Source organism: Protopterus annectens, chromosome 2.part0 (genome assembly GCF_019279795.1).
Source record: "Protopterus annectens isolate FY-2018-M chromosome 2.part0, PAN1.0, whole genome shotgun sequence".
NCBI lineage: Eukaryota > Metazoa > Chordata > Ceratodontiformes > Protopteridae > Protopterus > Protopterus annectens.
Genome location: NC_056728.1, coordinates 427,523,598 through 427,545,819, shown reverse-complemented (window position 1 = coordinate 427,545,819; position 22,222 = coordinate 427,523,598). Strand labels below are relative to the sequence as shown.

The window sequence follows — 22,222 nt, the reverse complement described above, 5'->3', positions numbered from 1 at the left end:
GCTGACAGTAAGTCCACCAATTAATTTTAAGATGCTGGTAAGCATTAACTGTTAAACATCCTCTTAGTAAATGTAGATGAAGGCAGCTACGCACAAATAGTGCACTTTATTGGTGTACGGTGAGAAGTGAAGCTCAGTTAACTAAGTTAGGAAAGTATTTCCGCAGCCTAGGTAAAGCACTGTTGGTACCCAGGGTTTTTTGTCTCATGTAATTAAATAAATTATTGTGATGCTGAGAAAGTCTGGCAAAGGACAGTTTGTTTCTAATATCCCCATAAGGTCTTTGAATTTTCCTGTTGGCTGGAGTTGTATCTTAGAATGATGTCATGCTACCTTGATTTTTTATTCTGCCATTCACTGATACTATCACATAGTCCTCACAAACATAAATGCTTCCTTGTCAGCAAGTGATGATCAGTAACATACTTCAGTCCTTCTTCTGTCAGACTCCTCTTGAGAAATATGATGATGAACAATGGTTGCTAAATTAGCCCCCACCCCCCAGTTCCCACCAGTACCTTTGTTTTTCCTTGTCTCGTTTACCTCCTTTGAGTCTTTCCCTTCTGAATACGTCATGATTAGGAATAGATGTTTGATATTTGTTAATTTGTGACATTTTGCTTATGTACAGATGTCATGAATGGAGCAGAGTTTAGCCAGACTGGGTAGAAGGTGTGCAGTCCGTCATGTCCATGAACGGCCATTATAATGCGTAAGTTTATACCTGAACCACTTGTCATCAACACTGCAGGCATATATGTCACTTTCTGTCTCCTTCTCTCCACATTTACTGTACTTTATTATCATCTCTAATTCCACTAGTAAAAAAATGTCCAAAGTTGTTATGTATTCAAATTTTTAACCAGGTTGTCTGATTTTTCTTTTTTTTTTGTTTACCCCAAGAATCATATTTTTGGGGACTGTGCTCTACTTGTTGCTTTCACTCATGAGGCATAGTGAGATAAACATCTTTGAATATTTTAGGAATCACTCAGCCCTGAATTCTGTCATTTCCAAAATCTTGGAGTATGGGGCAGATTCTAGAAATTTGCTTCAGGAAGTGCAGAAGAAATAACTGATCCAGTTTTCTCAAATAAAGGATATTTCAGTTGCACAATTTTTTGACATTAACTCATAATCTGGAAGTGCACTAATGGAAGAATATCCAGAGTTTTAGTCAACATTTGCAGCAAGCAAGACGTATGTAATCAGACAAAGGCAGATGCCACACAGAGTAGAAATACTCAAGTGCTTAGTCTAGAGACGCATCCAAAATCCTACTAGAAACAGCACCTTAAGAGTCAGAATATTAGTCAACAGAGGCTGGGAATTTTGCCAGATCACATGTTGATGCACATTATCACAGCTAGTAACAAAAATGCTAGCAAGGACAGCTTGACCAGGAACTGGTACCTCAGTACAAAAGCCAGCAGATTACATGCCTGGATATAACAAGGCCAGAACTAATGAAGTAATGGAAAGAGCAGGGGTATCTTTAGTTACTAGAAATTTACTAAAATGCTCTGCACAGTGGATAAGAAGTAAATGCAACATTTTGTAACATGGAAAAGGACTCTGTGTGTCATATGATATGCTTGAGTAGCAAGCCTATGGTTTGTCACACTTATTCCATCTCATTTTATTGAAGTCCGTCAGCAGTAACAACATTTGGCAGCCCTTTCTCCAGCTGTTCCCCACTTCCAACATCCTCCTTGGACTCCTAACTCCTTTGTTTGTTCTTGTCTGGTTTTCTACTTGTTCCTTCCTGTTTCAGTAGATCCCTTCTGCAACCATAACATCTTGCAACTCCAGCAGATGCCGCTCCTACAGTAACCCATCCAGGACCAGTATGCATGAACTTCCTCTTGCCCTACTTCTGCTAGACTTCCTGGGTTTGTGTGCATCAGCACCCTTCAGGCGCTTTCCTCTTCATCCACAATTAACCTTGAGTGAAGTAGAGTTCTGCTTTGGCCTGGCCCACTCTCTCTTTGGCAGTCTGATGCTCACTGCACTCCTTTTGTACATGTCCCTCATTTCATCAGTCTTCTTTCTTGAAATTACATTTTCCATCAGCCGCACTGTGAGTGTTAAGCTTCTCTTCCATTCAGTCACTAAAAGCTTTGCATTTTGGTCGACAGGGTGACAGATGGGATGCCTGTTATCCATCTTATCATTCTTGTCACTTTGTTTGTTGCAGTCTTTGTTACTCTGTTTGTTGCAGTCTTTGTTACTCTGTTTGTTGCAGTCTTTGTTACTGTTTTTTGCAGTCTTTGTTACTTTGTTGCAGTCTTTGTTACTCTGTTTGTTGCAGTCTTTGTTACTCTGTTTTTTGCAGTCTTTGTTACTTTGTTTGTTGCAGTCTTTCTGGAAGGCTCATCTATTCCTCCAGCTGGCCTCAGGTGTTAAGGTCCCTGCATCCCCATCGAGTTCCGCAGTTCTTTAACAACTTTCTTTGGTTCCCTAAGTCAATAAGACTCTGTTCAGCCAGCTTACTGGCAGCTGCTGTATTTCTGGCCTACTCATTTCATATCTAACAAACAAACGCTTTATCCCCTCCTCTTCCAGCTGAACACAGTTAGCCAGGATGTTATAGTCATCATTTCACATCTGAGCCCTTGTTTTCTCCCTCAGTTTCTTTTATTTCCAACATACATTTTATCCTTCATTATTTTTTCTGCAGCTTGCTTCCTCCTACATTGTCCAGAATTCCTGAATCAACTCCTAGCCACAGGCTGCTTGTACTCTCTGATACATTTCAGTACTGTGTTTTGTTTTTGCTCAACCTCCCTTTCCCAATTGATATTCCCTTTAGCAAGCTTTCATGTTCATGTTCTAGTGATGACAAACCTTGCTTTTGGCTAGTTTTAACCTGAGAAGGTTTACTTTTGCATGTTTTGACCTCCTTGAGCTTTTGCTGTATAGGAATTGTCTGGTTCTTTCATCATTGTCCTGTCTGTCCCACTTTGGTTGCTCACCTGCAGCCACTACTACTTTTCTTCTCCCTTTTTTGGCTCTGCTTAGTTTAGTATCTGCTCCACCTCATGGCTTCATACATTTTTTTACTGCGTCTCATCTTATTTCCTTCACCTTCATCCCCTCCTTCCAATTACTTCCTGTTAATGTGGTCTCTTGGGTTTGGTACTGGCTGGTGGCTGGCAGCTGTAACCACTCTTACCCCTCCCCTTGTATTCTTTTACCCCTTCTTGTGTATGTATCTGAGCTGAGGACTGTCCCCAGTCAGTGGGAAGGTTTTGCTTTGCAGAGGGAGCTTGCTGCTACAACTGGTAAGTGTTTCTCCTCCCTACAGCAGTATTCCATACTCAGCTTGTACTTCAGGATTCAAAGGAGAGCTAGACATTGGTCAACTCCTCAACTAGCAGTATGCTCATTCTCTCTGTCTATCTCTTTTTGCCATTGGCCTGTTTCTCTTCTCTCTTGTGTACTATTGGCTGGTTTCCCCATTGGACAGTTTTACTCTAGAGAGCATGCCTACTGGTTGAGTTTTATGGCAAATCTTTTTGAATTTTAAGGAGTCTTTGGAATGGTAATTCAGTGTACATTTTTGTTCATGATAAAGTTGTTCCTATTGGCATTTTGTTTTGAAGAAGTTTGCTAGCATGAATGATAGCTAACCCTGGCGTTTTAAGACATCATTATTGCCATGAGGGGGAACAGATACAAAACAGAGCAGGGCTTGTAATATTAGTAACACAAGTGCATACTTGCCTTTGGTGAAGATTATTGCGGGTTCTACTCCCACACCAGGTAGATGGATTTCTGGTACTGCAGTACACTTTGGGGGGGGAGGCTGCACTCCTGACTGTGTTCTCCTTTGGGTGAGATTCTTAGTAATGATGAAAGGCTGTGGTTTGCTCTTTCCTTTTTGTCATGTTTTAGTTTTATTTTAATAGGGCATTTCTGTGTAGGCATGGTGCAATGCTCCACATTGTTGCAGCAGTTATTTTTTGGGTAATGAGAAACTTTAGGATATACAGTGCCATATATTTCAAGTCCAAGCATATAAAAGCATTGCATGATTGAAGCTTTGGCAGTTTGAGCCAATGCCCTTACCCTTAGCTTCTGAATACCATATCAGGATTTATTATACGATCTCACTGGATCTCCACTCAAATGTATTATCATACGTGCATCTTAATGATCACATACATTGAAGGGGTTCACTATGAGGATGATTTGCAGTTTCCTGAAATTAAAGTTAGCTTGCATTTTCAGCATGACTTGCTAAAATACTAGAGGCATTTTCTCTTGTATAAACACACCCTTTATTTTTCTCATATTAGCTTAGCATCATCAAGAAATACATGTTCAAGTTTAAAGGAATGTGAACGATTTAGAAGAAATAGTGGATAATATAAAACGGGAATTGGCAGTGAGCATGGGGATTGGCATAATGGTTACACTGTTTGTATCACAGACAAAAAGTACAGGGTCTGAGTCTCACCTTTGAAAGGAAAATTAGCTAGGTTTACCAATGGCTGAAAGGGCAGCTAGCCTAGTACTGACCTATGAATCTATATACACTAGTAGAACTAAATAGTATGTTTTAAAAGTGGTTACCATGAGAGAAAGAATGGACAGTGGAGCATAAATAGTGTGAAGATATTTTTTGTGGAGAGTGGTAGACCTCATCTCAAGCTCAGGTGTGTTGGCAGTTTTTAGAAGTAAAGGATGGTGTGGGCAAAGTCTCACCCCCCACTTCCTATTATACTAATTTTAATAGTTTGCTTTTTCTGATTAAGCTTAACTTGACAGCTACAGTGCAAAACACTACAGCAGAGCCAGACAGTGGCACACTCATGGTTGTTGAGTAATTCTGCAGTTGGTTATAATGTAGAACACTTCAGCTGAGCTAGAGTGTGGCACAATGGTGATTGCTGAGCAATTCTGTAGTAGGTTGGGTTACAGACAGACCTCTTCAGCTGTGCCAGACAGTGGCATACTCGTTGTCTAATTCTGCAGTAGGTTAGGATGGAGTAAGATTCACACCGAGATTGCTCAGGACAGCAAGTAAAAATTGGGTATTATGAGAGCTATATCCCAAATAAAAAATTACAAGGAGAGGAGTATATGTCAATACAGACTTTTACTTAGTTAGGTGAGGAGACTAAACATTTATCTGGAACTTTCTTTGGGTAAATTATTGATGACAATGGGCACTTGAAATGTGTCACTGCACAAGGTGCATAGGAAAGTATTGTATGGAAAAGTCTGAACCATGACCATTGATGCAAAGATTAACATAATATTCGTACATGTTTTCCAACCTGTGACTATGCTAAATAGTTTAAAAACATACTAGGATCCCATGACATAGAGGATTAAAGCCCTTACTGTACTCCAGATTAACCATGTTCAATTAGTGGCATGGAGGTTGGAGGGACCATGGGGGAGGATGGCAGTAAGTGGCCGATGTTGGCTCATGCCCCTGGGGGAGAGAGACAGATGGAGAGAGGCAACCTAAAGGCTTGCTGCAACATGCAGCATATGTGCCTGGCCAGCTCCATGCTACATAAGTGGTCAGCTGCTCATTGTAGAGGTTGTGTGTAGGCAGTGATCGCAGAGCTGCCAAGGCAGCCATGAAGGTGGAAATCTAGGGCACACTCCCCGGCATGCAGAGTGATGCTGCATCCTTGATTTCACACCAGCCCCAGGTAGCATTGGTTTGAGCTTGGGGAGGCTTAGGTGGGTATGGTAGACACAGTGAATGAAGACAGGAGCTTGGAGCAGATGATGAACAGCTGTAGGGGAGAAAAATATAATTGGGGAGTGCTGATGGGAGGATGTGCATTGGCTATAGCTGAATGGAAATAATTTCTTCCATGTTTACACTGCTGATGAATGCTGCATTGTGTTTAATTACAGAGGGTACAAACCATTGCTATTTTATTCACTGTCCTTGTCTTTTTACAGATTTGTTGTGAACTGGAAGAGTCGCAGAATCCTTGGCTAAATTTGGATCCTCTTGAATATGACTCAGAAGACATTCAAATTTATCAACAGTTAAACCTGACTTCATCTTTTGAGCAAATTGCCTATCTAATTAAAGATGTTCTTGACAGAAGAAGACCAGAAGCAGTCTCCAACAGTAGGACTTCTTCTACTGAAGCTGTGGCCGGGAGTGCCCAGCTTTCTCAGGGATCCTCTGATACCACAGACCTCTGTGGATCTGACATAGAACCACAGCCACCTAGCGCTGTAAATTTTGCAGAAAATCCTCAGGATCTCAATGGAGCCATACCAGGTCAGATTGATGTGAACATAGATCTTGTTAGTCCTGACAGTGGATTGGCCACTATAAGAAGCAGCAGATCTTCCAAAGAGAGTTCAGTTTTTCTGAGTGATGACAGTCCAGTTGCAGAGGCTGCTGGCTTACATTATGGCTCCTTGCATGGTTTTGATCCTTACAGTGCAGCTTCAGAACGAGGCATCTCACATGAGCAGGAGCTACAGAGTCACAGTTTAATGGATCATTCTGAGCTGTACAATTCGGATTCAGTTCCTGCAGATACCGCTCAGTCTCATTCAGTAAGAGACGTTGCTGGATTTGACATGACAGGGAACCTATTTCTTGCTACAGTTTCATCAAATAGACAGCCATCAGTGCTAAGAAGAGAGCATGTTACAAACAATCCAGGGAGAAACAGTCGGGGTAATTACTCCCCCCAGTCTCTAACAGGAGAGAGTGAGGAAGCTAGTCCTGTAGACTATGAAAATGAGTTTAATCATGAACCTGAAGATCTTTTAGATCGGTCAGAGATATCAACCAACTTCTCTGGCTTTGCAGATGATGATTCCTCATTGTCTCCAGCTAGTTCCCGAAGAGGAGATGTCACTGACACTGATGTTCCACCAACACCTGTGAATAGCCTTGTGGACAGCTCTCCTCTTGACAATGGCCCTCCCAGGTTTTTTCCCCAAGATGTAATAGCAAAAATAAATGAAATTGGTCATGTTCATTCTTTTCAGTCAGCTAATCCATATCCTGACTTCTGGAGTGACTGTAATTCGGGCTCTAAGCATGTAGTTTTACAGAGCACTGATACACAAGGTGGGAATGAACATAAACCTGCTTATAATTTTAAAAGAGATGTTGACCAGCAAGGTCAATTCTTAACAGAGTTTGAGGAAGGGAGTTTGGAAACTAAGCAAGCAGCAACATATATGACATCTGCAGCATTAGAGCTGTGGGATAACCAGTTTAGCACTGGGATATCAGAGAGCAGTGATGTACATAGTAGTAGTATGGATATATTATCCAGTAAAGTGGAGGTATTTGAAAACCAGTTTAAATCAACAGAAATACAGCCATCATGCTTGCAATTAAAAAATAGCTATATTCAAGAGCCAGGACATGAAAACCTTCTTGATCTGTGGAATGAGCCAGAAAGAGAAAGCAGTCCAGTAGCATCTGACCTTTCCAATCTGTGGAGCAATATTAAAGAGGTGGATAAGCAGATTGACATAACAAGTTACAGTAGCTGGAGCAAAGCAACACATGATGTTAGAAGCACAGAAGTAGCAGATATATGGAATCAGATGGAAAAGGAAGCTAACCAGGGACTGTCCAATGTAACAAATGAATTGACTGGCTGCAAAACAAATCAGAGTGTTTCTTTTGAGGAAGGTATATGCAGTGCATTTGATAGCTTGATTATCCAAACATCTCCAAATGTAAAAAATGAAGGATGTGGTTTGGGTAATGTTCTTCCAATAAATGAAGCAATTAATATTCAGAATGAAACTATGTATGAAGAGGAACACTTCACCACCAGAAATCAAGATGCAGTTTGTTGTCCTCAGTTAAATATGGTGTCATTTGGTAACTCCGCTGTCTGGGGTGATATACAAGATAATGCAAGTAACAAAATGTTGCATGACCTCTTGGATGAACCTAACCCAAATGAAGAGAAAGCAGAGTCCACTGCACATCGAGATGAGACATCCGAGGTAAGAATGAATACAGAATCTTTCTTTTCTCAGTCTCTGGTAGTCCCTCCTGTTGGAAAAGACTGTCAGGAAGCTACTTTAAATGAATCAGTCATAAAGAACAGCAATGACCTAGTGAACAGTAATTCTCACTCTGATAGTCAGGATTTTTTCAATGCAGCTAAAGAAAATGACAATCAGGAAATTAGGCATTCATCTTTTCAGGACCTTGAAGGTTTAGGTACTGCCAATCCTGAAATATTAGGCAGTGGTGTAAGTAATGATGGAAAGGATAGTGTTTGGGCTGAAGAAAGTAAAAGCATGAGCAATTGTAGTGAAGGTGTAAACAATGCAAATACCATGCTCATTAATCTTAACAATGAAAGTCCGGAATTATGGTCTGGCTTTAATCCAAATGAGGCAACTCCATCATATCGTATGGCAGAAAGGGGCAAGGTATCACCTGAAAATCTACATATGTGGAATACAACAATTTGTGAAGAATCTTTGTCTTCGGCAACAACACCAGACACGAGTGGTGATTCCGGTGCAGACAGCTGGAACTGGACAAATGACCCTTCATATCCAAGTCACATCCTCCCAGATGAGCAGATCAAAAGCTCTGTTCAAAATAAAAGCTGCATAAAAGAAACCTCCAACTTTGTGTCACAGAATGATGACTCATGGTATTCAAGCTCTCCAAAATCACTACAAAGAACTATGGTAAACAATGACTTAGAAACAGAAGAACAAGGGATGACACCATATGAGAGAAGCTACCAGGCAAGTCAAGAAGAGTCTTCTCCTTTTGAACTCCAGACAGAGTCTAGTTTAGCAGACTGTAATACCTCTGAAGGTTATATTGTTTGGGATGATCTCACGAACAATGGTATGCAGCTGGACAACTCTGGACAACGTATTTTAAATGAGAATAGTAGACTGGTAGAATCTGATAACTTTGACTTGAGAGAAAGCCAAATAAATACACCCAGAGAAAGCCCTAAAGATAAGGGGAACAGAGAGTTTAATGTCCTGCAGTTCACACATTTGGAGGACAGAGATGTTTTGGGACACTCAGATGTGTGGAGTATACAGAAGCCAAGTGAAAGCCATGCAAAAGTTTCTCTACAAGAAAGTGAGCAATTAGATATGTGGGACATGCCTATGTGTCATGGAAGCAGAGAGATTAGAAATGAACGTGACATAGTAGCAAGTGTATCTAAATGTATTAAAGAACTGAATACCTATGATGAAACACCAGAAAGTAACTCTGATAGATGCTTTGGAACAGTAGATGTGTCAGATACAGCTTTACTCGAAGACAGTCACTTTACAGATACCAGCCCAGATACCACAGATGAATCTGAATCCTTAGACCCTTGGGGAAGTCTCCAGCATAATAAGTACGAGGAAATACAAGTTCCAAGTGCAACAGATGCTTGGAATGACATTATAATGCAACCTACTTATACAGATCTTGCGGAAAAAAGCATTTCTGAAAAGTCAGATAGATACAGTACACTTGGAGAAGAGAATCTGATTCAAAGTAATGATGCAGTATCTGAAATTTTACAGGCATCCGATACAGCTGAAAAAATATCTGAGACACAATCTACAATGCAATGTCCCGAGACAACAAGAATTTCAGATTCTGCACATATTCAGAATGATGCAGCAGAAAACCAAATTCAGAGCAATGCAAAGTACTTAGACACATCATTAGAGCATAGATATAAACAGGACTCATACGAGCATTTCAGTTTGGAGCTCACTGAACAGATAGAAACACAGCAGCATTCAGAAGTGAACAATGTCATATTAGATCAATTTGATGATGAATCACGTAAGCAGGTGACTATCGAAGTACATAATAATACAAATGCACCTTCTGAAATAGGCCGTCCGCACACTGTGGAGGGTTCTGATAGTCATGACAAACAGGAAAACCTGTTGACCCCTTTTCTATCTTCCGTGCAAAACACTCCTCACATGGTGAATTGTACTGATGTACACCACCAGCTAGTGTCTGTAGCTTTAAATGAAGGTCACACAAGGGAAGAAAAAAGCAATGCAGAGGATGAGTATCATCAGGGCAGTCAATGTGAACTGCAAAATGATATTTTTACAAATCCGGTTATTCAGCAGTCCGCAGCACATGAGGAACCAAATGATCTCATTAGCTGCAATGTATTTGACGAGTTACAAGAATCAGCTCTGAAAGAAGAATATAGAGGAAGTTTCAGCATCATGAAAAACGAATCTGAAAAGACTGGCAGAAGCAAAACACAAACAGAAGAGGCTAAAGAAAATCAGCAAGCCTTCAACATGTCATCCACAGATTTAGAAGTACATGGTAGTTGTACAGCTGATGCAGTTTTATACAGCAATCAACAGGTGGCAGCAGATACCACTGTAGGTGCCTCAGATACATGGCTTGATTTTACAGTAAACGATGACAGGGATCAAATGCTGCCAAATATTCTGCACCTTGAAAATGCATCAGATAGCAGAAATCTCCACCTAACAAAAACCGATGTATCAAGTACTGCTCAGCCTCTGTCTTCTGGTCTGCTTGGTGATAGTATGGACATTTTAAATGATGCAGAACAGGAAATGAGCCCTTGTATTTCATACATTCCAGATACCTGTTGTAACTATACAGGGGCACAACAAAATGTTCACCCCACAATTGCTTGGAGCAGTTCTGAAGAAGAGACTGTTCACTCAGTTCCCACTACACCTAGCCCAACTGCAGAGGTTGGCCAACATCCAATAATTCCAAATGACTGGTTAGAATATGGCAGCAGTCCTGAACTTGTCCAGAGTCCATCTGAGGAGCATATAGAACTCATTCCTTCAGAAAACCTTATTTGTGATAAAGAACAGAATTTAGGTGCAGTTAAAGAAGAAACACATGACTTATTCACAACTGAAAATGAGGAATGCAGAAATTTTACTAGTCACTTAGAAAATGCATCCTTTTCATCATATCCTACTGAAAAGGATGAATCCATTTCCCATGATGCACATTTTTCAAATTCTAATCAATTAGTGATATCAGAACAGTTTTCTGGTAATTCGGGCCACTGGAATTTACAGTTCAATGCACCTTCTGTGTTGTCAATTACTACAAATGAGTTCTCAGATGAGCAGCATATGAATACTGCTGCCATGAGCAACACTTTAGAAATTCCCGAAACTAAATCTCATAGTTATTTTGACACGTTATCTACACATGTGACTGCAAACGATGTAGTACTTGACTCAGAGTGTTCTAACAATAGTATTCCAGTCCGTAAAACTGACGATAGCATTAAGAATGATGTTTCAGTCTTCGTTCATGACTTACACAAGTGCATGCAAAGTGATGAAAAAATTAGTGATAATGACCTTTTGAAATCAATAAACACTGATAGGTTCTGCAAAGCTAATAAAGTGGATCAGAATACACTCCATAGAGTTGAAAGCTCAGAAATTACAGCAGATGGCCACATCATAAGCATAGAGAAAGACCATGAAAAGATTCTGTTTGACTCCAAAATAGAGACCGCTTATTCTTTTCCTCATGATGTGTCAGTAGAAAAGGTTTATTCAGATGAAGCTATTTTAACTGAGGATAATGTAAGTCACAATTTGCATGGTACTGCTCGCAAATTATTGCCTAATTTGTTAGATAAATCCAGAGATCTCAACAGGGAAGTACAGGAAACCAATAACAGTAGTACATCATTGTACCCAGTAACAGCAAACTGCTTGCAGGAGACTGCTGATGGATTTTTACAAAGTGCAGCTAATGAAAATTTAACTGAACTTCCACAAAGTGCAGTTAGTGTAAATTCATCAATCTCTCTAAATGTGTCTCCCTGTTTTACTGATCATGACAGAGAGGAAAGTAACTTTGAAGTTGTACCAGTAGGTGGCAGCATAATACAACCAATCACTAATTCAGCACATGCGTCAATTCCTCAGCTTCAGACTTGTGATGATTATCATGGAAATGAATGGGATGTAGTTCAGTTTGGTGACATAACTGAGAGTGAACTACGACACCAAAGCACAACCTGCGAGGTTCAGACCCCAGAACCCTGGGAGGATATGGCTCCTGAAAATGACAATGTAGAGTTTGCAGATCAAGATAATGCTGCCTCTTCTTCCTGTTCACAAAGCATAGAGTCAGAGACACAACACCAACAGTGCAAAATACACCTAGAAACCATGCATGATGCTACTTGCCCATATGAAAACAAAGTAAATTTCCAAACTGAAGAATCTTTTAGCAGACGGGACAATCTCTTTGTAGCAGATATTTTGTCTAATGCTTCTTCTGCATCATTTTTAGAAGTTAGCAATGAATCTCTCGATATTGAATCTATGGATGGAAGTCAGACTAAAACTAGTCCAGAATTCCTGGAGTCAGGTAGTGAGGAAGATGTCAGGCTGCAATTAGACGAGGACCAAACTATACATGGAATGGATTACATTGTTGTATCTAATGGGGAAGGTGGATATTCAGCGGAGGATATGATTGAAAACCGAATAACTTCTTTTACGCTAGAAGACACTGATGTGACTCAAACACATTTCCAGGAAGTTTCTTCAGTAAGTCAACCAAATATTTCCCATCACCTTTCTATAGCCTGTAATAATATTCAGAGTTTAACAACTTCTGAATGTATGCCTATTCAAGAAGTAGAAAACACTTCTGTGTATGAAAATTACATTTCAGAAGAAAACAGGCCTTTAGAATATCAGAGCAACAGCACAATGCTATTTAAAGATGAATTCCCGAACACTTTACCAGATGGAAATTCTAGTGAAACAGAAAGCACAGAGAATGAGACTGAATATTCTTGCAATGGTTTAGACAAAGATGGCTCTGACCTATTGAACCAAGAACTTAATCAGATCCCTAAGTCCGGGTCAGTAGCAATGGTTGTAGGTCAGGAGTCTTCTGAAGTGGAAGAGGAGCTGTTTATGGACAATCTTACTGAAGGGGGTGAAACTGTTCTAGTCTTTAATGAAGCTGACACTTCTGCCTCTTATGTTTGTGCGTACAAGAAAGGGAGTGAGATGGATCGTGTATTACCTGAAGATGGCAGTGTAACCATTTCTGAGCAAAATGGGCAAGCAGCTAGTGAAAGGCATCACTGGAGAACTATACAGTAAGCAAAACATCATTCCCTTTCAGATAAACAAAAATGAAATAATCCGTTCATAACTGCTTTAAGGTGAATAGTATCTTCTCTGTTCAGCAGGAAAACTGATTTAAGGATAACTTAGAGAAGTTTTATCCTGGTTAAATGACTTACTATGATGCATTATCATACCTCTCAACCTCTTAGGTCAAAAAAGTCTGTACAAAGCCAAAAATAATGGGGAGAGAAAGGGTCAAAAATAAGGACAGATTTTAAACACTGCTCTTAGAAAGTTGGTATAATACCAGATTTTGTTAGTATGCATTTGCTGAAGGCAATGACGTTTGAAACTCAAATAACTTCAGTCTTCAGTGATTTCCCAGAAAAAAAAAGACCAAAAGTATGAGGCAAAAATCTGGACAATTCTGCTGAAATCTGGACTGTTGAGAGGTATGTTTATGCATCTAAATGTTCCTGTTGGCAAATGCCTGGCACAATATAAAAAGTTGTCTTGCTGCAGTATGCAAAGTAATCTGGCAAAATATATTTCATCTAGCCTACTATAAACTTACACTGAACATAAAGAAAGCAAATGCTTTGTCAAATAATATATAATATGATGCATATACGTTACTATAGCTTCCACTTAGTTGTACTGTCTTGCACATTCATTGTGTGTAGGATACTGAAGCAGAAACCATGTTTAGAAGTATCATAAGCAAACTGTACAGCAAGGTAGAATGTACTACTGCTACAAACATGCCATTGTTTCATTATTCAAAGGAAGGCAGACACATGCAATATATGGCATATTATGGCCTGCACTAAATTTGCAATTTACATTTTTTGGAGTTAACATTTTAAAGGCTATTTTCCTGATGACTCTCGATATAGGCCTGTTCTGTTTCTTAGTGAAGTGCCTTAATGCAACTTTCATTTTCATCGCTTTCATGACGTGGGTATCAATGTGCTAGCCAAATGTACATGTAGATGTAACTGTTCCCATCCCTGCTGCAGAACAGCTAAAATAGAATGAAAAGTGTTAGCAAGTATTTTGCACACGTCCAGATATAAACAGCATAGCAACTCACCAGGAGATTAGCACTTCCTTTTGAACATGATAAACTAAATTAAATATTTGCTACCTATTCTTCATACATTCCCAAACTAGAATTTGTTAGCATGTTTAAAATATATTACATACAGAAGCATTTATGGCATATCATAGTGACATTTCTTTCCAAGAATGTAAAAAGATTATTAGGTGTTGACATGTCTGTTTAGTTCTTTTATGTTGAAACTGCTATGTCTATAGTTAACTGCCATTGTATCAGAATAAGAAATACTAACCCTTGCTCGTTGAATTGAACCCAAGTCCAGGAAATCATACATTAAAGAGAACAATTACAAAGAACAAATAAAATGGCTGAATAGAAATGGCATGTCTCACTAAACTGCGTAAGTAATATTGGTAAAATCGTTGGGGGGGTCATTTGCCTTGGTTTATTGATTATGATACCTCACAGTTGACTGCAGTAGGGGTGGTATGGGGAAATGCCCTACAAATGGGGGTATGGGGCAATGTGCTACACTTGGCGGTAAGGGGACAATGCCGTACACATGGGGGTATGAGGGCAATGCCCTACACATGGTGGTGTGGGGACAATGTCATTTACATGGCAGTATGGGGGCTTTGCCACTTTCGGTTGTGGATCTCAGCATTTTTGACATCATTACATAGCCACTTCTGCTATAAACAAATACTATTCTGTAGTTAGTCAAGAATTTCTGATATGTAATCTGATAACCATAGTCTCACTCTTCATTTTCCTTCTTTCAAAGGCTTTACTGCTCTGCCTAATAGGCCACTAGAAAAAGTATGAAAATCAGCTAAAATTACATAATGCATTCCATTTCCCTTCATGAAGTTTGCTTAACTAGATCAGTTATCAAAAATTAGCATTTCTGATACATAGTCTATATATACCAAAACGTTTCCAGTGGTTATTTTATAAATGCTGTAGTTCCTAGCACATGCATCCACATACTTTAAGCTATCCAAAGTAAAACATTTTTCCAAGGGAGTGAGTCTGTACACTGGACATATAGTCTAGATTGTGTCCCTCCCTGTCATTCTCTTGGATATAAAAATGTTTGAGGTTATAATTTGTACTTTTCTTGACATTCATCACACATCCTTGATTCTTTTTTGCTTTCTGATCCTGCCAGGCCACTGTGCATATGGCAGGACTGAGCTTTTCATTCTGAAAATTTAATGATGAGTCCGGTGTATTTTCAGTAGTATAGAATGACTGTGTGGAGGAACTATGACTCCTTCAGTAGTATAGAGTGACTCCCTGGAGGAACTATGACTCCTTCAGTAGTATAGAGTGACTCCGTGGAGGAACTGTGACTCCAAATCCCCACAATGCACCTCTGCCGCTGATGCTTATTCTTCTTAAAATAATATGGCAAATATCTTGTCTTATTTATAACAGGCCAAGCTTTCAACATATACTTATGAGCTTGTGATGAAAATGACATTAATGGAAGTCTGCTAGCTAATCTGCTCAGGATGCAGTGTTATATTTTGCGTAACATTTGATATCACTAGGAGATCAGCATTGTCCGGGTTGGTAATGGGTAACCTGCTCAGTTTGTCGGTATTAGCCTGACACTTTTCTGCTATATAGACATTTTTTAATAGTCTGTCAATTAGCTCGGAAGATTAAGGCTATGAGCTACTAATGAGCTGCTTCCTGTAGTCAAGAGTTTAATTCCTTCGATCTCTATTAGCGTACTATGTGATTGAGCAAACCACTCATCCAGACAGTGCTCAGGAACAATTGGAAAATTGGTCTAGGCTCTTCAGTGGTCTGGCAGACTGCATGCCTAGTAACTACCAGTGAAATATCAAGTCTCCTATGAAATACTCCCAGAAGTACAGCTAGGAGGGAACAATGGGGGTAGCTGCCCTGGTACAAGATGTTTAGGGCCCATGATCATGAGATGTTGATCGATCAGTAAGTAGCATTTATTTCTGTACTGGCATAGAATTTCATAAGTCTGTGTGGTATACATTTTAACTTGTCAATATCAAGGTGCAGGTACTCCACGGCTATCGAAGCCAACGATCAACCAAAAAAAGCAAAAAATCAATAAAAATTTCTATGAACAGCAAAAAAACTTTATTCCATGGGTTGTTAGCGCTTTCACGTCTACTCTGGACGCTTATTCAGACTTTAATAAAACACTTCATCACTTCTGTATTTAAATACATATCAATTAAACAGTTAACCAATGAAAGCCTTTGTATGAATACATAACTATAAAAAGTCAGAAACTTCTAAATAAATAAAAAGTCAGAAACTTATATTGTGAAAATTGAAAATTCAAAATTCAACATTGACACAAAAATGGATGTAGTAATAGATTATTACTGTTATTAACATCTCAGATGGCAAATAGCATATGAATATTTATTAAAAACACAAAAGCATATAAAAACAGCATGTAATAAAAAACATTTCAAATATATGAAACTACTGAAAAACTTCTAAAAATACATATTCCTACTAACACCAAGAGATATGGAAAAGTCAAATGTATAGCAATAAGTAACTGCTAATGCTTCAGATGACGACTGACTAGAAAGGGTTTCAGAGTAACCCTCTCATTAAGGCCATGTCCTTCATCTGCTTTCATTCTGATGATCCATTTACATTCTTCCCTTTCAGTGAAGTTACTAACATTACCTAATCTCAATGTGGTGTGTATCAATTCAATAACTAAGAACTCAAAAGTGTGTGTGGTGCCTTGCGATAGAACATGTCTAGCCAGTGCGTTCCTGTCATTCTCCCTATTGATCGCATATAAATGCTCTCTAACCCTTTCCCTCAAAGTTCTATTCATCATACCGACATAGAAAGCCTGACATTTGGTGCAGATGGCTAAATAAACTATGTTCCTTGTCCTACAGTCTGCATAATGATCAAATTTATATAGCACACCTGTGTCCGGGTGCCTAAAGTTATTCCTGCCCAGAATGTATTTGCACTGATTGCAACTGCGACATGGAAAGGTACCCATTCTAACAGTAAGTGGTAGATCTTGAAGTCGCCTTTCATAACATAACATGTTCCTTAAAGATCTAGTATTCTTGTAGGAAAAACTGGGGTGAGGACCTACAAGTGCTCTGAGCCTATCATCCAACTGTAGGATACCCCAGTTCTTTCTAATGACATTAGTAATACTCTTGTTTTTGTTGGTATATGAAAGCACCATCCTCTTTTTACTTCTAGTCAATGGCCTGCTTTGTTCCACCTGTTCACTAGTTGCTATACTAATGTAGGGATAGCGTGAACTATTCACAGCACCTCAAGTATTATAAACGTTTTGTGGACGATGTGTTTTTTGTTTGGAGTGGTGATGTTACTATCTTAGATGAGTTTCTAAGTTACATCAACAACACCACATCTTTTCTTAGGCTGACTGGGGAGAGATCATGTCACCAGATTGACTTCTTAGATGTTACCATCAGAAAGCATAATGGGTGTTTCACTACCAACATTTATAGGAAACCCTGTAGAAAGAACACATACTTACATCGGGATAGTATGCATCCTCCCCACATACACAAGAACATTGTTAAGAATCAAGCAGCACGCTGTTCACACCTAACAAGCGATGATTCAGCATATAGGAATGAATTGATGGGCTTAGATGCTGACTTTAAATCCAGGGGTTACCATGACAATGATCTGACGGTCCTGCAACAAACAGAACACAATGAAGAAACAAGACCCTACATTAGGATAGCAACTAGTGAACAGGTGGAACAAAGCAGGCCATTTACTAGAAGTAAAAAGAGGATGGTACTTTCATATACCAACAAGAATAAGAGTATTACTAATGTCATTAGAAAGAACTGGGGTATCCTACAGTTGGATGATAGGCTCAGAGCACTTGTAGGTCCTCACCCCAGTTTTTCCTACAAGAATACTAGATCTTTAAGGAACATGTTATGTTATGAAAGGCGACTTCAAGATCAACCACTTACTGTTACAGAATCTGGTGCTGACATCTTTCTTTGGCACCAGCACCACTGGGGTGGCCCAGGGACTGTTGGACTCTTGAATTACCCCTAGTTCTAACATCTTCTGCATCTCCTCCCTCAGAGTCTGTTTGACTCTCTCAGGCACCCTATAAAGGGCCTGCCTAATAGGCCTTTGGGGTCAGGTATCCACCTGGTGCTGTACCATGTGGGGGCACCCTGGTTTCCCAATGAACAGGTCCCCAAACTCCTGTAACACTGCTTGGATTTCTCGAACTTGGTAGGAGATAGCTGCTGGGACATTGCTATCCTTTCCACTGAGTTGTCTGTCCGAGCCTCACTGAGGAGATCAGTCATCAGATCTCCCTTAGACTCCTCCTGCAAGCCACTGCAAATACTCATCACAAGGGCCTCCCTATCATGGTAAGGTTTCATCATGTTAACCTGATATAGCTTGTTCTCCTGCCTCCTGCCTAGCAGTTCCACCATGTAGTTAACTTCACTTGCCTTTCTTACCACCTTGTAGTGTCCCTCCCAAGCTGCTTGCAGCTTGTTGTGTCTGACAGGAATGAGAACCATTACCTGCTGCCCTACAGCATATTCTCTAGCTCAAGCATTCCTGTCATACCAGACATTTTTTTGTTGTTGGGCTTCTGCCAGGTTCTCCTGGGCGGAAGCAAAAAGACAACTTCAGGACAGGCGGTATTATCTTGAGATGCCCGGGACCCCACCTTTAAGTTTAAAAAACAGATAGATGAATTTCTATTATTAGCCAAGGATGAAGGTATCATTAGTGACAAAGTCAGGCAACAGCTTACCATTAAAGATCCCATGAGCCAGTATATCTATTTTTTGCCCAAAATACACAAGGATCCTGTCAAACCACCTGGGAGACCAGTTGTTTTTGGGAGAGGCTCTTTTACTGAGCCATTGTCATTATTTCTTACCAGGCAACTTAAACCTTTATTGAAGTGGGTCAGGTCACGTATACAAGACACTACTGAGTTTCTTAAAATCATCTCAGACACCCAATTTGAACCAGAATGGTTGATGTGCACTCTAGACGTCAGTGCCCTTTATACTAACATCCCTCATGCTGCTGGCTTAGAGGCCCTTAAATACTGGTTAAATAAATCAGAATTGTATCAGCCAGAATTCAGTACTTTTTTATTAGGCCTGACAGAGCATGTCATAACCAATAATGTCTTTTTCTATCAGGGCACCTGCTATTGGCAAATTAAGGGTACAGCCATGGGGGCATCTTTTGCCCCCATTTATGCTGACCTTTTTATGGCCTTTTTTGAGGAACAGCTTATTTATGATGCAGGCCATAATTTGTACCTGACAGAGATGAACATATGGAGGCGTTATTTGGATGATTGCTGGATGGTATGGAGGTCGGATGCGGAATATTTGTCTGAATTCATTGAATACTTAAATGAAAATAAATGGGGTTTACACTTCATGGTCAACTTTGACCCAAACACAATCACTTTTCTTGATGTTTCTATTTCTAGGAAATCAGATCACACTTTATGTACTGAAGTTTTCTGGAAGTATCCCCAATATAACACCCTCCTCCATGCATCCAGCTTTCATCCACCTCATATAACAAAAAATATCCCCAAATCCCAGTACATTAGAATGAGATGTATTTGTTCCAAGAATTCCACTTTTCAGGAATACAGACAGGATCTGACCTGCAGATTCAGGGATAGGAGCTATCAGATGGGACATGTCCTACAGGCCAGCAATTGGGCCAATACACTCAAAAGAGAAGACCTTTTTTAATATAAACAACATGAGCAGCACAGGCTGTCACCTATCAGGTTAGTCACTACTTATGGTAGGAATTCCAACTTGTTAATCAATAGTGTACAAAGACACTGGAATATTCTAGAGTGATCACAACCTAACTAATGTTCTATCAGATAGATGCTATTTTTCATTCCGTAAGGGCAGAAATCTAGCTTCACACTTCAACCACTATAAACATTCACATTCCAGAACATCCTCTCAAGAAGTACAAACTACACTCAGTGGTGAGGTGCTCACAGGATGCCATCCATGTGGTCATTGCACTCATTGCAAAAAAGTTTTGAAGTCCAAACAATTTACAAGTAAGAACTGTGGCACAGTCTACAACATTAACTTTTTTGCTAATTGCAGCAGCGAATGGCTGATTTATTTAGCTACATGCAGCTGTGGTGCCTTCTATATAGGCCAAACTTCACGGCCATTTAGACTGAGAATTTCTGAACACACTAGTGACCTGAGGAATAAAAAACCAAGTAGTGCTTTATTTAAACATTCCACAAAACATTTATCTGCCAATTTCAATTTCATGGTCATAGACATTATAAAAGGGAATAAATCCAACAAAGCAGGATGGCATTCCATTCTTGATACAAAAGAAAAGAAGTGGATTGTTAAACTGGGTGGTTTATTCCCACCTGGATTAAATGAACAATTTTGATTACCCAATCACAGGTTTGACTTAATCAAAATACATCTATAAAAGGATCATTTTCAATGAATTTTAGTTACACTGAGGAAGGCTGTGTTGTATATCAGCCGAAACCGGTTTGTTTTTTCATTGAACAAATATTATTTCAGTCTCACAGTTTGCTGGCTCATCTTTTGGCTTTTGGATTTCATATTACTGGAGCCGTGCAATTGCCTTTCGTGCAGGGGGAATTTCTTTGATGTAACCCAAACCCACAAGCTTCCTGAGCCTTGTCCTGAGATTTAGGACATATGCCACAACAGACTCCTTCCCACTCATCACAAATTAAATCTAGAGGTCCCTTCACCCTATGCCCATACAACAACTCAAAGGGTGAAAAACCTGTGGATTCCTGTGGAACCTCTCTGTAATCAAACAGTTGGGGAAAATATTTGTCCCCCTCCCTCTTAAGTCTGCAAATGCCCATAGCATGGACTTGATTGCAGAGTTTAACCTCTCAACAAGACCATTAGTCTGGGGGATGGTAGGGGTGGTCTTCAGGTGCTTCACCCCACAGGACATCCACAGACAAGTCAGCAGGTCTGACATGAAATTGGCACCTCTGTCAGTCAGTATTTTTTTTGGGAAACCTACCTTGCCAAAAATCTCTAACAAAGCATCTGCCACCTTTTCTCCCTCAATGGAGGACAAAGCCACTGCCTCAGGGTATCTTGTAGCATAATCTACTACCACTAGGATATACTTTTTCCCTGTGGAACTTGGGGTACTCAGAGGCCCCACAATATCCATAGCTACCTCTAAAGCTAAAAACACAGCATCAATGGGACCGGATGGTGTCCCCGGCTGTGTGCTACACGAGCTAAATGAGGAATTAAACCCACACATAAGGCAGCTGTTTAATCTCAGCCTTACCACAGGATGTGGCGTCACGGCAACTGTGGTCCGGACCCTGGTAATTACCCATAAGCTTAACAAGTCTAGTCTGCAAAGCTATGGAGAGGATCATAATGGAGCTCATAAACAAAGATATAGGGACTTGCAGACATTGGACCCGACCCAGTTTGGCTTTGTCAAGGGAAGATCATGCCTTTTGAACTTGGTCGACTTCTTGAAATAGTCACCAAGGCCATTGATGAGGAAAGGCAGTCCATACAGCCTACCTTGACCTTGCAGCTTGACACAATACCCTATTGTAGAAAAACTTGTAAACCCATATGTCACAAGATGGGTTGCAAACTGGCTTAAGGACAGAACCCACAGGGTTAGAGTTACTGGCGCTGTGTCAGACTCCAAGCCGGTCACAAATGGTGTCCCACAGGGCCCGGTCCTTGGCCCCTATTGTTTGGCATCTACTTCTCAGAAGTACAGGCCAACATGGGAGGACTTTGGCTGACAAAGTTTGCAGATGACTGCAAACTGATAGTGGAAAGTGCATCGGACACTGATATCGTTCAGAAGGGACTCACGGAAACAGATAGCTGGTGCCAGAGCCATGGCCTGAAGTTAAACGCCAAAAATGTATAGTCATACCCTACGGGAAAAACAAGGTAACCCCAAGCTACCATATAGGTGGCAATCCACTAAGCACAGAAGAGGTTATCAGGGACCTGGGGACCCAGG

At 40.1% G+C, this 22,222-nt stretch overlaps 1 protein-coding gene across 5 annotated transcripts in view; it reads left to right on the top strand.

Moving 5' to 3' along the window:
• The first annotated feature begins 5,942 nt into the window (after positions 1-5,942).
• The window catches only part of PRUNE2 (prune homolog 2 with BCH domain), a 1,332,432-nt gene continuing 1,316,152 nt past the window's right edge, over positions 5,943-22,222 (top strand). For all 5 annotated transcript variants that reach the window (XM_044060866.1, XM_044060864.1, XM_044060863.1 and 2 more), the window contains exon 1: positions 5,943-13,109. In XM_044060866.1, coding sequence (XP_043916801.1) covers positions 6,484-13,109 — 6,626 coding nt within the window. In that variant the 5' untranslated portion in view covers positions 5,943-6,483. The remainder of the gene's footprint in view (positions 13,110-22,222) is intronic.